General features: G+C 38.4%; 1 protein-coding gene across 3 annotated transcripts; it reads right to left on the bottom strand.

The window, feature by feature from the left end:
• Positions 1–4,490: 4,490 nt before the first annotated feature.
• Positions 4,491–6,877, bottom strand: LOC139746060 (uncharacterized). 3 transcript variants are annotated; one of them, XM_071656896.1, is made up of 5 exons: positions 6,738–6,877; positions 6,085–6,163; positions 5,026–5,322; positions 4,789–4,974; positions 4,491–4,562 (listed from the first exon to the last, which is right to left on the bottom strand). In XM_071656896.1, exons 1-5 carry the CDS (start codon positions 6,738–6,740, stop codon positions 4,546–4,548), a joined length of 582 nt encoding a protein of 193 aa, XP_071512997.1. In that variant the 5' UTR covers positions 6,741–6,877; the 3' UTR covers positions 4,491–4,545. The 3 variants fall into 3 exon arrangements, with proteins under 3 accessions (XP_071512997.1, XP_071512998.1, XP_071512996.1); XM_071656897.1 differs by having other exon boundaries at positions 5,077–5,322; XM_071656895.1 differs by having other exon boundaries at positions 4,789–5,322; positions 6,738–6,869.
• Between the last annotated feature and the right edge of the window lie 10,212 nt (positions 6,878–17,089).

The raw sequence follows: 17,089 nt of genomic DNA, 5'->3' as shown, positions 1-17,089 counted from the left end.
ACTTCAGAGAAAATAGTTATCAAGTCTATTTTCAAACGTGTCTATAGTTCTGCTTTCAGACATTCTAGTCGGCAAATTGTATCATACGTTATCAATCCTGTTGAAGAAAAATGACCTCTCTTCATTCGAGGTAAAATGTTTGCCCATGAGCTTTGTATCCATTACTGCGAGACAAATCAAACGAATCAAGTCTTAAGTAACTTGATAGATTAAGAACTTCAAAGCGTATGATATTTTGGAACATTTGCATTGGATCCCTTTTTAACCTTCTCTTTTTTTTAAGCGAAATAGATTCACGTCTTTCAGTCTGCTTTCGTTGGATCTGTTTCTCAAGCTGTACACTGCACTGCACTCTCTCCATTGTCTATGTCATTTCTTTTCAAGTAGGGTGACCTAATCTAAACACATGTTCAAGATTGGGACGAACCAATGAAAACTATAAAGACTTAGGATGATTTTCCTGGACTTGGTTAAATTCAAAAGCCTTACCCTACGAATCCAAGAATTTTGTTCGCTCTTTTCTCTGCTTCTGCGCACTGCTTACCTGGTCTTAGGTCACCAGAGGTTATCACACTGAAGTCTTTTTCCTCATCTACCTTTTGTCGTTCAACAGAAGTCATACTGTAACTTGCTTGTACGTTTTTGCTGCCGATATGTCAAACTTTGCACTTACCGATATTAGAATTCGTTTGCCACCTATGAGGTCATTCCTTTAGTTTTTGTACGTCATTTTGAAGTTGCAGACGTTCTAGTTCATTCATAGATTCATTTCCCATTTTTTTGTAGAAACTGGGTTCGTTAACTATTACTGACAGCATAGCCGAGTGGATAGCGTTCCCAGCTACCATACAGTTGGGACGTGGTTCGAATCCTTGTTGTTGAAAGGAGATATACGTATATGTAAGCTTTGATTGACATATAAAACCGATATACACCATTTCACCTCTTTGTGCTTAGGATCGAACCCAGGATCATTTGAATGGTATAACATTCTTGTTTCACTGGTTCCCAATCAAATGGTCTTGGGTTCAATCTCAAACATAAGTAGGCGGAATAATGAATATATATATATATATATATATATATATATATATATATATATACATATATATATATATATTAGATGTGTGTGTGTAACTAAGATTTCCTATTTCAGGAACAAGAAAACCATCACTCACATGTTTGTGTTCAGCCTATCTTAGCTGTATCCATAAATGTTTCAGTCTGCTCTATGACATTTTTTTTCTATGGTATATCTTCCCAGTGTAGACAGAGAAGGAGATAATGATCATGGATAGAGATCTAACAACGTAGAGTAGCTCAACATCTAATAAGTTTTTACTAATATGTTGTCACCGAACCTCTCCATTTTCTCTTTGCTCCTCTGTTATTACTTATTGCTTAAAGATACATCTGTATAGAAATGATCCTGGGGATGGTGTGTGAGCAGTCCTGGGGATAGAGTGTGAATAGTCCTGGGGATAGTGTGTGGACAGTCATGCATTGCGCAATAAACCGCATAGTTTTTATGAATACATCCACATGTACGAAGCTTTGAAAGTTACATAAGTGACCCTTCAACAAGACGTTTTCTTTTTCGATGAAAATGAATACATAGAAAATAAATAGTATATCATTTTATGGGTGGTTTATCCAAATATTCTATCTGTTCTTATTTGGGGATGAAAATGTATATCAAAGACGTAAGGGATGGGATGTAAACAAAAAGTTGTTTCCCAGATATTGAAGTTAGCGTCTTTTCTCACTTCCTCGTCTAATAAGCTCTACTTATAATCTCATAGCCTACATTCTTCATCCCTTTCTTACAACATTCGAAAACCTTTATTTTTCTCTCACTCTTTCTTGTCCTTTCTTATTATCATCTTTAAATACCTAGACCTACCATCGTCGTCGTACCTAACATATGTATGAAATATACTGTATTTACTTCATTCATTTTCTTAAGTTCTAGATGAAAGGGTCTCATTATAGCAATGCTTAATAGACACTCCAGCCCTCTGGCCTAACTGCCCCTAAAAAGCATTTCTGTGTCTCATCTTGTTAACCTTTATTTCAGTATGGCTTCAGTGATAATGCATCATCCCATCTCCCGTTTACTGTATGATAACCGTAAACACTGATAACTGATTTAGGCTCCACGTATTTCCTCCGCTTAACCATTCATATCCAAAGCCAGATTTGTATCTATCACTGAATTGCATAATTAAGAATGTGTAGTCTTAGCCAAGATATTCTATACACAATGTTTTACTATGAAAACTGTACTGAATCTTTAGGGTAAAGAAGTATTTTGATGACATTTACCTACGTTCTAATACAAGTACTCGAATGAACCCTTCTTACACAAATAATCAAGATATTTTCTTTATGATATTTCCACTTCGAAAACACCCTCTCGTCCATGTACCAACCACTGAAATCCCAATCCTGCATCCAAAAGCCATAAACAAAGTGAAGTGCTTTCGTTTTCAAGAGCAAACAACTCTCACAATGAACAACACTCTTGTGTCTAGGGAGGAATAGTTTAATTTTGTGATGGGGGATGACATTTCAGATAGCAATGTAGTTTTCGTGTGAATACAGCCCTAGTAATGAACTGCAGAATTTCTATCATATATACAGTGTGTGTGTGTGTGTGTGTGTGTGTGTGTGTGTGTGTGTGTGTGTGTGTGTGTGTGTGTGTGTAAAGACTCGTCAAGACATTCCGTTCTCCGGTGTCCCATTACTACTGACGCAGATCTGATGTTTGTGCTCATGGTATCATTCCTGCAACTGCAATGTATTGGGCTCTTAGGTGGATATGTTTGTGTGTGTGTGTGTGTGTGTGTGTGTGTGTGTGTTGTATAATATGATCTAGTAACAGACGAAGAATAGCCATATCTTTTGACACTTAGTGTCTAGCTGTCATGTGTAATGCACCGAAACCACAGCTCCCTTTCTACATCCAGGCCCCACACAGACCTTTCCATGTTTTTCCCAGGACGGTACACATACCCTGGTCCTGTCCATTAACAGCACCTTACACTGCTCTTTGGCAACCTCAGCGAGAGCCTGGTTAAAAGAAAATAGGTGGTCTCTTGTTCACTTTTGGTTCACATCATGTGTGTATGAAAATTGTTTTACATATTATTATTATTATCATTATCATTATCATTATTACTATCATTATTATAATTACTATTATCATTATTATTATCATTAATGTTGTTATTATCATTATTATTATAATTATTATCAGTATTATTATAATTATTATTATTATTGTTATTATTATTGTTATCATTATTATTATTGTTATTATTATTATTATTATTATTATTATTATTATTATTATTATTATTATTATTATTATTATTATTATCATTATCATTATCATTATCATTATTATAAATTAGCAGTAGTCGTAGTAATGGTAGAAGTAGCAGCAGTAGTATGGTTATTTTCATCAATATTATGATTATCATTATTATTATCATTACTATCATTATCATTATTAATTCCAGAGGCTTTTAATATCTTTTACAAAATAAGTGAGATTCACGAAAATATTCCCGTAATTTCAGTCATATTTCAGTACTAAGATTTTTGGAAAATCATATGTCCTATTACCTCTCTCTCTCTCTCTCTCTCTCTCTCTCTCTCTCTCTCTCTCTCTCTCTCTCTCTCTCTCTCTCTCTCTCTCTCTCTCTCTCTCTCATACACACACACACACACACACACTGCTCTCCCTTTGGTGATCAAACTTTGAAGAAAAAAAATCGTGTTTCTCATTCGGAAATTTCAATTCCGCCACAATACCGAATCCCTGCCTTGAGTTTTTGACCCAGATTTTCGAAATACATTTTCGAAATATACCTACCCTATGGATATGCACCGTGTGTCATTTGTTTTTCTCTGATTCTTTTTTCTTTTTTTTCACTGAATATTACATTTTTTGAGGTTGGTATTCATGAGACACTGAGCCATAGAATATTTTTCTTTATATGACCAACAAGGTTTAGGGAAATGCAGTGCATCTACACCCAAAGAGAACATGTAGCTAGTCATCTATCAGTCTATCTATCTCTCTATCCATCTATCAGTCTATCTATCTCTCTATCCATCTATCTCTCTATCATTAAGTCTATCTAACCATCTATTTTCCGATCCATCCATCTATCTGTTTGTCTGTCTATCTATGTCTGTCTGACTATCCATTTCTATGCTCTTCTATCTCTCTTTATTCATCTGTTTGAATGCTGTCTATCTATGTATCTCTTGAACATCTATCTATCTATCTATCTATCTATCCATCTACCAAACTCTGTAACTATGTTATTTTCTTTACGGATAATGATTTTCACCATAACTTATACATGCCAGTGCAGTATTTTTGTCACAGTATTCAAGTATTTTACTGCACATCACGTTTCATAATTACACCACTAGATTTATGTACCATGATCAGTGAGGGTCAAGCAAACAACCTGTTTATCAATTTTCAAACAATGATCCTTTATTGGCTGTTGAGGAGAGGGTTGGTGTCTATCTCCCATAGCCACCTGCAAAGTAGATCAAAGAGTCGTTTAGATGTCTCTCTTGGGGAGTAGAGAGAGAGAGAGAGAGAGAGAGAGAGAGAGAGAGAGAGAGAGAGAGAGAGAGAGAGAGAGAGAGAGAGAGAGAGAGAGAGAGAATTTTAAACATAAAAAAACATTCTTTTTTTTTTCATGATGTTTTAGGTGGGAAAAAAAAATATGTGTGCAAGAATATTCAGTGATCATAACTTACCTCCAACGCCGCCTCCAATACCACCACCAGATCCACCAGAACCACCACCGACGCCACCTCCAAATCCACCTCCAGAGCCACCGTTGCCATGTCCACCAACATTACCACCGCCAGATTCACCGCCTCCAAAACCGCCTCCAACACCACCACCAGATCCACCGTTTCCATATCCACCGTCGCCTCCACCTCCAAATCCACCACCAGATCCACCGTTTCCATGTCCACCGTCGCCTCCACCTCCAAATCCACCACCAGATCCACCGTTTCCATATCCACCGTCGCCTCCACCTCCAAATCCACCTCCAGAACCTCCAGTATTACCATGATCACCGCCTCCAAAACCACCATCAGATCCACCACTTCCATGGCCACTTCCAAATCCACCACCTCCTCCTCCTCCTCCTCCTCCTCCTACTCCAAATCCACCTCCAAATCCGCCGCCGCCACCACCGCCACCGCCTCCTCCAAATCCACCCCCACCACCTAAGCCTCCGCCAAGTCCACCACCACCACCAAATCCACCTCCGCCTCCACCTGGAGATAGAAAACAGGACATTAGTCTTTATAATCATTAATCCTAGAGTCTTCATACAGAAAGACAAAGAATATTAGTCAATTATAGAAATCATGGACGACTGTTATCTCCACTTTGATTGAAAATCTTAGTAGAATATAAAGATACAGATTATCTATATCTCTAAATTAGTTACATACTAACAGAATGTTAGTGATAACACATACACTGGCATGTTACAGGAAATCTATCAGATAAATGATTTATCTTGATGCATTCAGCTACTGGTTTGTAATTTCTTTTCGCCTTTATCTAAGACAATCATTTTTTCTTCACACTGAGATGCATCTAAGATGAACCTTTTGTTGGAAAGTATATTATATATATATATATATATATATATATATATATATATATATATATATATATATATATATATATATATATATAATTTTCCTGTGTTAATGGTGGGTTCAACGCCTCACAGACGAAAACACAATCTGTAAGAGAGAGAGAGAGAGAGAGAGAGAGAGAGAGAGAGAGAGAGAGAGAGAGAGAGAGAGAGAGAGAGAGAGAGAGAGAGACCATCTCCTCCTCCTCCCCTCTCCCCCTCCTCTTCTCAACTCGTCTTTCCCTTCTTTACACTCTCCCTCCCCTCCTCCTCCATATCTTCCATGTCACCCCGCCCGTCCCTCTGTCTCACACACCACACGCACATACCAATATTAACACTCAGCCTTACGTAACCATCACCACTCGCATCCACCTCCTCCGACACTCACCTCCTCCGCCAAGGTGATGGGCTTCGCTCACGTAGGCGACGACGAGGACCGAAGCCAAGGCGGCGATGACGTAAGGTTTCTGTCAAGGAAGGAGAGAGAGAGAGAGAGATTGATTGAGGAAGTCAATTAATTCCATTGTTATCGGAGGTTCGATTCCCCTCGATCCCCCGCCAGGGTCATATATATATATATATATATATATATATATATATATATATATATATATATATATATATATATATATATATATATATATATATATATATATATATATATATATATATATATATATATATATATATATATTGTAACACTGTACAAGGCTTTATTAACATACTCCTCCACACTCAGCTACGTTGAGTATGACGGTGATGTATGTGGTCTGTGATGTACAAATGTGTCTGTGATGTACAGATGTGTCTTGATGTAAACTGTGTGAATAGACGCGCGCACCGATCTAATCCCAGACAAAGCAACGTATGTCTGGGTAAAGTCAGTAGTACATGCTATTCACAACGGCTGTAAACTCTTAGTGGCTATAAAACCATTTAGTACTTTAAAACTATAAACTATTTATCTGCAATAAACCAGCCTCCCTCAGCGGGGGTGGAAAAAAAGAGAATCGTCTTATTAATTAGACCTGGTTAGCTCACCATGGCTGCTTGGCTGAGCGAGTGTAACGCTGAGGTTGCTTTCCTATAAACAGTCACGGCGACTACTGACGGATGGTGCTTGCTGCTTCCCACCTTATATACCAGACAGGTTAAGCCGTAACATCATCACGTCGGCAAACAACTCCAGGGTTACTGAAGGAAATGCACACAGAGGGAGTGAGCAATCAAGGTAGGGGATAAACACTAGTGGATCTACGACCCGACGAAGATAAAGAGAGGTTAAAAGAGGAATGTTTCTCTCTTTTTTCTTTAATCTCGGTTTGGGGAAAACGCGACTGGAAAAAAAATTGCATGAGAACAGAGAAACGAATAAACGGGAGAGGGAGAATTTGGAAAAATGAGGTACAGAAATGAGAGGAATGAGATATCTATAGACAAAGAAAGCAAAACAAAATAGAGAGTTATAGAAGAATATGGGAGTGACAGATGTATAGATAAAAGAAATATGAGAAAGAATGAGAAGAAAACATCGACGTGGATATTAATAATTCAAAACAAAAGTAAGAAAAAGGATATTAAGATCTGAGGGGACAATTGTTGAGGATTTACAATAAGAATGGGAAAATGGGATAGACGTTGTAACTGTGAACGCACGACGAAGAGGAAGAATGAAGGTGAGGAAAGAATGGGAAATATAACTACAACTGTATCATGGAAGATAGAAAGACATAGCAAAGCAAAACAAAAACAAAAAAAAAGGAGCAACGGCAAAGTAAAGGAGAGAAACGGGAAATCTAAGACACCAGTTAACTGTGTGCTGATATTCATTCTCCATCAGTCATATGTACACCCTCAATACATGTATGTCAGTAAGTGTGACGATCGTGCAGCCTTCTGCAAGGTCAGGTTGACCATCTGAAAGTTGTGTGTGTGTGTGTGTGTTCCTTAATGCATTACTCAGCTAATATAATCGCCACATCATGATCCCATTTTACACCGCTGGCCCATTGAAACGACACATCATTTGTGTGACTATTCTCACCTTGTACGGGTCAGTGCGTTTAATTGCATTGCTTTTACGGTTAAGTTGAGGGTTCTCACGAAACCTGTTCGCCAGCATTTCGATCCTACTTCTTAAACCCACGTAATCCTATTCGCCAGCATTTCGATCCCACTTCTTAAACCTACGTAATCCTATTTTGGTATGGGTTTTCAAATGCTATAAATGCGTAAATCTTGTTCTATAACCTCCAAAAGTGTAATCATCGGAGATGAAATGTAGAAAAAGCTATGAAAAAAAAATCTCATTAATAAGAAGTTGAGGAGAGAAAAAAAAAGGGAGAGACACTACCAAATCTCCAAGACACAATCAACAAAGCAGCCTAGTCACTCTTCCACAAAACATTCCAGGAAGGAAAAGAAAAAAAAAGATAATCAGAAAGAGACACTCAAGGCTGGAAGTCATCAGCTTCTGGACCGCGAGTGGGGACTTCCAGGGGTTCATTATCATGGAAAGGGTGTTTGCATAACCTTATAGATCTTGTATAGAGTATTCCCGGTGTTGCAGAAGAACTCCTTCTCAGAAATACCCATGATGCAGACGTCTGAGGCTAGAGGGGTAAGGTTCCGAGAGGTTGTATGAGAATGACTGGATTCAACGGCACTGCAAGACTGAATTTACTCTTTTGTGCTTGGATAAGTAGGGGAAGAACCTTCCTGGAACGATGAGCTTGTGGGTTTTATTCCCAGCAATGACGTAACGGAAGCCTAAAGGCGAGTTTCCTAATGATGCTTAGAATTACGAGAAAACTTGCGTCCGTGGTTTGTTTCCATGGCAGCAATTTGGCCAGCGGCTTTGGTGTGTTAACAGAAGTATATTTCTTGCTCTACTAAGACGGATGAGTGACTTCACTATTGTCAACAGCCATTAGATATGTGAACCATTTGTGAGAGACTATTATAAGACAAGGTTTTCCACCTCTTCCAAAATTCGTAAATTGCTTTCTCTTGTCTCTTCTTTCCCTCCCCCCCCCATCTCTCTCTCTCTCTCTCTCTCTCTCTCTCTCTCTCTCTCTCTCTCTCTCTCTCTCTCTCTCTCTCTCTCTCTCTCTCTCTCTCTCTCTCTCTCTCTCTCTCTCTCTCTCTCTTAATCCTCTCAATTAAGGTCCGGCCTCGATGTGGACTTGTGTCCGTGGCTGGAGCCACCAACGCCAAAAAAAAAGGGGTGGAGGGGGGAATTAATCTCGTGTGTTTCATCAGTCCTGATCACCACTGGATATGTATCATCACCCACTGGAAATGAGATTCATCATCAGTTATCGAGAGCTGTTTTGCCTCACTGCTCATCACACACGGATGTCGATACATAAGACATCACCTGTCATCACTCAACATACATCATCACCCACGAGTGTTCGCTAGCCTTTGCAAATCATCAGAGAGCTATATAAGGATTTAAAACAATACTCGCGTCAGCTCGCTCAATTGATTTTGAGCATTCTGCCAACCAGAACAGTCGAAGGGAAAGTTATTTTCGTCCATATCACCCGCCTCTTAATCAGGTCATACACCTCGGCAAGGTAGTGCATTTTGCCATACTTCCTTTTCATGATTTTTTCGAAGCCTGGCGCGTCGTACCTGAAGGGGTGGGTCTCGCTTTGTTCGATGTCTTTGTCCGTACGCTGACCGTCCGTTCGTCTTTGTTCGTCCGTCCGTTGTCCGTTGTCTTCGTTCGTCCTTTGTTCGTTGTCTTCCTTCGTCCGTTGACCGTTCGTCTTCGTTCATCCGTTGTCCGTCTGTTGTCTTCGTTTGTCCGCTGACCGTTGTCTTCCTTCGTCCGTTGTCTGCTCGACTTCATTCGTCCGTTGTTCGTTCGTCTTAGTTCGTCTCTTGTCCTTCGTCTTTGGGAGGGTTCATGCCTTAACCTTCAACGTAGCTTTGGTTACCACTTGAAAACTCTTAATTCATGTACCCACGAAACGTCACACAGCCCTTCCATAGCATTTGATATACAAATAAGTTCTCTTAACTGAAAGGATTAACTTGGAAATTTAATCAGACACATAACCTGAAGACACATCCACTTTATGCCATAATACTTTTCACAACTATTTACCAACATTTAATGATATGAGACCCATAACTCTAGTTTGATATTTACATTAGGTGAAGGAGAAGTTCAATGTGGAATGTGACCAAGCTTGTTACTTGTAACTTGTCCTGATAATGGCTTCTCGTTACGGGTTGTATTGCTGATATTTCCCAAAACAAATATTTCCACCCATTCTTATCGCGTTCCTCATCACTCAACTACACTGTAGGCGACGCTTTATATTTACCTGCAAACGAAATACCTAAATTCGTTTAACAAATGCCAAATGAAAATGTCATGCATGAAATTAAACGCTCACTCATGATTTATATCATTTGAAATATTCGTTCTAACAAGTTCTACATCTTACTGCGGTAATGACTTTTCTTCTTAATGATTAATACTTGTACAAGTTAACTATTCCTCTCAATAATCACTACTTGTATTTACTTTCACGATACCACAAAATAAAGTAGTTTTAGGGAAAAAAAGGTACAAAAAAAGGTACTGACCATTTGCCATTTAATGTCTTCATTATTAGAATTAAGAAGCCTTTTTCGTCGTAACAAACAAAAGTTCAATGAACTTTCGTTACAGAATCAGAAAAGTCAACATATAAACGCCAGGTAACACTCTTTGATCAACCTCAATGCATCTTGGTTATATGGTCAGATGCGATCAGATTTTACATAATGTAACGTTATAAGGGAAACTAAAGATATCTTATCTTCAACAACCGCCATTTCAGACCTCGTAACGCAATGAATTTTTCAATTTATGACTCTTTTTTTTTCCCCATTGAATTACCACATATGTGTACCGCAAGGATATAGAAGTAAACACCGCCAAAATATCTCTCGATAGGTTACAAGTTTCAAAATATAATGAAACAAAGCTTAGATCAAACTACACGCCATTATTTAGAAAAAGTTTGGGAGCAAATCTAAACCCTGATTAACACCATCTCTAAACTAATCACTGAAAGGTAGACCTTATGCTGGTAACCCTTCTCCAATACAAACAGAAAATTCCACAGCAACCAACCCTTGCGCATATTGAAGATGACCCACACTCAACGCACCAACCCAGCTCCCTTTTCCCCACCACGCATGTAGCGATTTTGACCCAATGCATTGAAGGTCCTTTCCTAATAGATCACACAGACATAATCATGAAACACAACTCTAAATTTATTAGCCACATACCAACCACACCCTCTAAAGAAATCTACGCAGAATCCATCCAGTATCAACCGCTCATTCACTCCCACTGACACATGCAGTGCAATTAGGTATTAAAAGAACTCTTTTACAATAGGCCCTGATAGCATATCAAACATCATATAGAATATTTTTTTGTCCAGTTGCAGTCCAGACACATACAGATATCTTCAACCATTCATGGCTTCACAACGAAACCTCCGACATCTGGAAGCCTGTCAGTTATCCTAAAACCCTCCAAAACAACCTACTCTCCATCCTCCTACCTCCCTATATTACTTCTGCCATCAGTATCCAAACGCTTGTGAAACTGGTCCTAACAGAATCAAGTAAAATGGGTCTACTCCCACCCATACAACATGGCCTTAGAACTGGTCACTCCACACCCAACATTACGCACAGATTTTACACAATACATTCTAGAGGGCTTCAGTTAACCATAGCCCCCCTCCCGCACAGTACTAGTAGCAATAGACAACAATAAAGCCTTTGCCACCGTCTCTCGCAACACACCCTCACTCAAAAGATGCATGACGCCATTCTCCACAACAGTGACCAAAAAAAAAGGGGTTGGCCAATTCCAAAGTTGGCCGCCAAGCTATAGTCATTCACAAACCCTCAACCTCTCCAATGGAGTCACTCAGAAAGGGAGTTGTTTCTGTAACCTCTTTATTCTCTTTTTACGTCACCTTTCCACCACCTCCTGCAGACAAACTTTTCTGGGCATTTGAATCTATTGTTCCTCAAACAGATGCGGACCATAACAGGCCCTTAATGATCTTTTGGTACTAACACTGAAAGAGAGGAATATATATATATATATATATATATATATATATATATATATATATATATATATATATATATATATATATATATATATATATATATATATATATATATATATATATATATATATATATATATATATATATATATATATATATATATATATATATATATATATATATATATATATATATATATTTATATATATATATATATATATATATATATATATATATATATATATATATATATATATATATATATATATATACTCACATATTCGCCTTATCTCGCATTAGCGAGGTAACATTCAGAACAGAGGAGTGAGCCTTACAGAGTAAATCCTCACTTGGCCCGCCTCTCCGTCCCTTCTTTTGGAAAATTATAAACGGGAGGGGAGGATTTCCAGCCCCCCGCTCCCTCCCCTTTTAGTCGCTTTCTACGACACGCAGGGAATACGTGGGAAGTATTCTTTCTCCCCTATCTCCTATCTTCTTCGTCAGCATATGACGTACCTGAATATCACACACACACACACACACACACATATATATATATATATATATATATATATATATATATATATATATATATATATATATATATATATATATATATATATATATATATATATATATATGATTTTCAGGTACGTCATATACTGACTATACTGACGAAGAAGATAATAAGGCCAAAGTGCTTATGAAAATGGATGAAAAGTCATGCAGAAATTTAGAACAATACCGTTTCCTGTCATGTTATGTTTCCTGTTATGCCATGGATCATAATCATACAATAGATTTCACCATTTGCCAGTTTGTTCGAAGAACTGATGATCACAATAAAATAGGAGCTCCATACCGAATTCAAATCATTTAGATGGACTGTTCTCTTACAGTGGTATGGTATATAATAAGGATGAGGGTTTGGTAAGATAACCATCCGTCTTCATCCTTCGGTTCTGGTAGCATCAGGCAAGGATTTGAACGTTTATGATCCTATAATCACACTGAACCCCTGAAGACAATTTTTTCAACCCGTTTCCGAAGAGTAGTTTAGACTCGTCCTTAATGGCCAAATTGATCTTGGCGGTAGATAAGCCTGAAGACGAAGTAACTCACCACATCAACGACCAGAGAGACACACAGGGTTTCCTCAAGTTCATGTGCTAATCTTGGACTAAGTTGCATCAACATGTATGTATTTTCTCGCCCAATATGTCGTTGTTTACCCTCACTTAAGGGGGGAGTGTGATGTGGCAAAACCTCCTAGGAACAATAAAATTTAGTTTCCAAGAAGTGTAGTTTATCATCATCAGGGTGTTTTCTTGGAAACAACGTGGAGAATATATATATATATATATATATATATACATATATATATATATATATATATATATATATATATATATATATATATATATATATATATATATATATATATATATATATATATATATATATATATATATATATATATATATATATATATATATGTATACTTTAATGTTTCACTTTTCAAGTTATTACTGTATCATGATATTTCTATATTACCTCCTTGAATTTGCTTTCTAATTAGTATCATATATGTTCGATGTGCAGCACAAAGTTCCATAACCACACCTCCTTGAATCGTATTATGATATTGCTATATTACCTCCTTGAATTTGCTTTATAATTAGTATCATATATGTTCGATGTGCAGGACAAAGTTCCATAACCACACATGCTGGAGATGCAACACGTTCATGCCTGACTTTCTCTAAATGTAAGTCAGTTTTCCCTATACAGAAGACCTACCCTTCCTGCCTCACTAGAATCCTCCCTTTGGTTTGTCCTCACACCTTCTGTTCTCGGTGCATTTACTTCACCTTTCGTTTTGATTTATGGGTACCAGTTTTCTACAAACTTTCCCTTCCATGTTTGGTGCTTCACACATTAGCTCTTCCTGTGGCATATATAGTATCCCTACAATCATCCAGCACTCCAAGTAAAGAGTTTCCAGTAGTAACCATTGGTCTGGCACGGAGCACACCTTAAGGATCTTTAGATTTGTTGAAAGAGGTTGGAAATATGAGCATTAAATATGGATATGGGTATGAAAAAAGAATGAAAGTACGCACTGGAAGTACATACGTATAAAGTACATGGGAGCATGGATATAATTACCTCTAACCTATCTATCCTTCATATGTAGCTCAATGTTTGATCATTAACCACTTTAGCAATAGGGAAGTACAAGAAGATAAATATACACTAAGAAAAGAGAGAAACGCTGTTGTGCTTTGCGTTTGCGTGCGTGCCGAATTCTTCTTCTTTAAAGACCAGAGAGTCGACTGCAGCAGCCCTTGAAGAGGAGGAGGAGGAGGAGAAGTTGACTGGAAGCAAATCTTTTTCTCGGACGACCCAATATTGACGTAAGACTCATGGCCAGTGCCTAGTCACTCCCGGGTTTACCCTGTGCTCACTGGGAAGTACAGTGCCTCCTGGGCTTGCCAGGCAGGTGTTAAGGAACTCTTAGTGGACCGACCTGCAAGAAGAGGAGGCGGGCGAGGTCTGCTGGCTTGGGCCTTAGTGGAGGAGGGAATGATCGACCATGACACTGTGGGGCACATGCTGTACGGGTGCCTGCCTGATGCAAAAAGAAAAAAACTTCCAAAACAAAGACGCTAATGGTGTGGAAATAATAGGAATAGCTGAGGTTTTCTAAGCAAGGAACTTAGGTACTTTAGATCTTAGAACTTGCTATCTTTGAATAGGCTTAGTAAGGAACCTAAACTTGAAGGAGAGATTAGTAGAACTTTCTGGTTTGCGACAAGATTTTCGCATTCAAACTTCTTTAACCTCGAACCTAACTGCTTTCGAGAAAACCCTTCAGGACTGTAGCTTGAAGTCTTCAGGGAATTCTGGTCCTGGAAAACAGTCGCCGTCCTGGAAATTCGGGTGTGAAACTTGGTAAATAAAGAAACTTGCTCTTCAAGTTCTTGACGTCAAAGACTCCAGGAGCAAGGAGCCCCGGGCCATTCTTACGATAGAACTTGGCGTCATGGAGTTTGTTAGCCTGGAAAGTCCCGCCGTAGGAGCTGCTGACGAAACATCGGAAAGTCATGGAACACCTTGGGCGAAAGTTGATGGAAGATACATTTTCTAATCTATGGGTTGACGTTAGAGAAAGTTTGACGTTATGGAAGAATCTTTTTTTTTTTTGGATTTATCCTCCAACGAAAATGATGTCCAGAGACTTACAGCGCTTCGTGGATCGTGCTGGATCACATCACAGTGTGTTGCTGGACCTCCTGACGGTGTAGAACTCAGTGTAATGGAACTGAGTGGCCTGAAATCTGCACTCAGGGACCTCGGTGGAGTGGAACACGTTGGATTTTACTTTTGCATCCAGCAGTTAAATCAACAGGCCAATGTGCGTGAGGTTTTCTGTAAAAGGTTAACTGCTAATTGCTTTCTATCTTTGACTTTGTCAAGTTTACGTTGCTTTTGAGCTGTTGTTCTAAGGTTTTGACTGGGCAAATATGGCCATGAGGTACTGCTATAAGCAGGAATTGCATTATGAGGATGGACAAACATCTGGACACATGAGTTATCATATGATTTACACAACAACTGTAGATCATCTTAAAAAAAATTTGATAGTGAAGACTTCTTTGCAATACAGCCCATCTGTCCTTGAGCCAAACGTTTTGTGATTCTAAAACAAAATGATCGAACATTTCCTCACTGAGTCCATAGCCTTGTGAAGTAACTCTCTCTCTCTCTCTCTCTCTCTCTCTCTCTCTCTCTCTCTCTCTCTCTCTCTCTCTCTCTCTCTCTCTCTCTCTAGAGCAATGAAGGCGTTACATACATCTCAATTCATACCAGTAAACTAAAATAATCTATTTCTGGACAAAAAGACATTTCGCCAACAATCAGATTCATGGGACGTTCAGTTATTTTCTGTAATCAGTCATGTTTTTATTAGCATATACCACCTTGAATTATACAGAAGGGACATGAAATACTTTAGTGATGTGTCTTGACGCCATGCTTAAGGCACGTATGTGTTTCTTGATAAAGAACTGTGATTATTTTGATATACTCTTACTTGATTTTAGCCAAAGACGCTTCCATACGGCAGAACAATGTGATGTATTGGGTACCTGTTTTCTTAAGTCTCCTAGAGTCGAGTATCAATTGTTTTTATCATATAAGTCCTTCCCAGCTGTACCATGAGGTAGTCATAAGTAGAATTTTTCTTAACTACACCGGTTGTTGTTGGCTATGTTTACACTCTCAAGCGTCGGAGGCCCACAAGAGCATACGAAGTATTTACAGAAGAATTCTGCAAGTTGGTTTGGGAATGACATGGGTGCGGATGGCTGAGAAGACGGGGTATGACAAGAATAAGGATTACATCAGCAGATATATATATATATATATATATATATATATATATATATATATATATATATATATATATATATATATATATATATATATATATATATATATATATATATTTTTTTTTTTTTTTTTTTTTTTTTTTTTTTTATACTTTGTCGCTGTCTCCCGCGTTTGCGAGGTAGCGCAAGGAAACAGACGAAAGAAATGGCCCAACCCCCCCCCCCCCCATACACATGTACATACACACGTCCACACACGCAAATATACATACCTACACAGCTTTCCATGGTTTACCCCAGACGCTTCACATGCCTTGATTCAATCCACTGACAGCACGTCAACCCCTGTATACCACATCGCTCCAATTCACTCTATTCCTTGCCCTCCTTTCACCCTCCTGCATGTTCAGGCCCCGATCACACAAAATCTTTTTCACTCCATCTTTCCACCTCCAATTTGGTCTCCCTCTTCTCCTCGTTCCCTCCAACTCCGACACATATATCCTCTTGGTCAATCTTTCCTCACTCATTCTCTCCATGTGCCCAAACCATTTCAAAACACCCTCTTCTGCTCTCTCAACCACGCTCTTTTTATTTCCACACATCTCTCTTACCCTTACGTTACTTACTCGATCAAACCACCTCACACCACACATTGTCCTCAAACATCTCATTTCCAGCACATCCATCCTCCTGCGCACAACTCTATCCATAGCCCACGCCTCGCAACCATACAACATTGTTGGAACCACTATTCCTTCAAACATACCCATTTTTGCTTTCCGAGATAATGTTCTCGACTTCCACACATTTTTCAAGGCTCCCAAAATTTTCGCCCCCTCCCCCACCCTATGATCCATATATATATATATATATATATATATATATATATATATAT

This window comes from Panulirus ornatus, chromosome 63 (genome assembly GCF_036320965.1).
Source record: "Panulirus ornatus isolate Po-2019 chromosome 63, ASM3632096v1, whole genome shotgun sequence".
Lineage (NCBI taxonomy): Eukaryota > Metazoa > Arthropoda > Malacostraca > Decapoda > Palinuridae > Panulirus > Panulirus ornatus.
The sequence above is the reverse complement of the archived record's forward strand: the minus strand, read 5'-3'. Positions and strand labels throughout refer to the sequence as shown.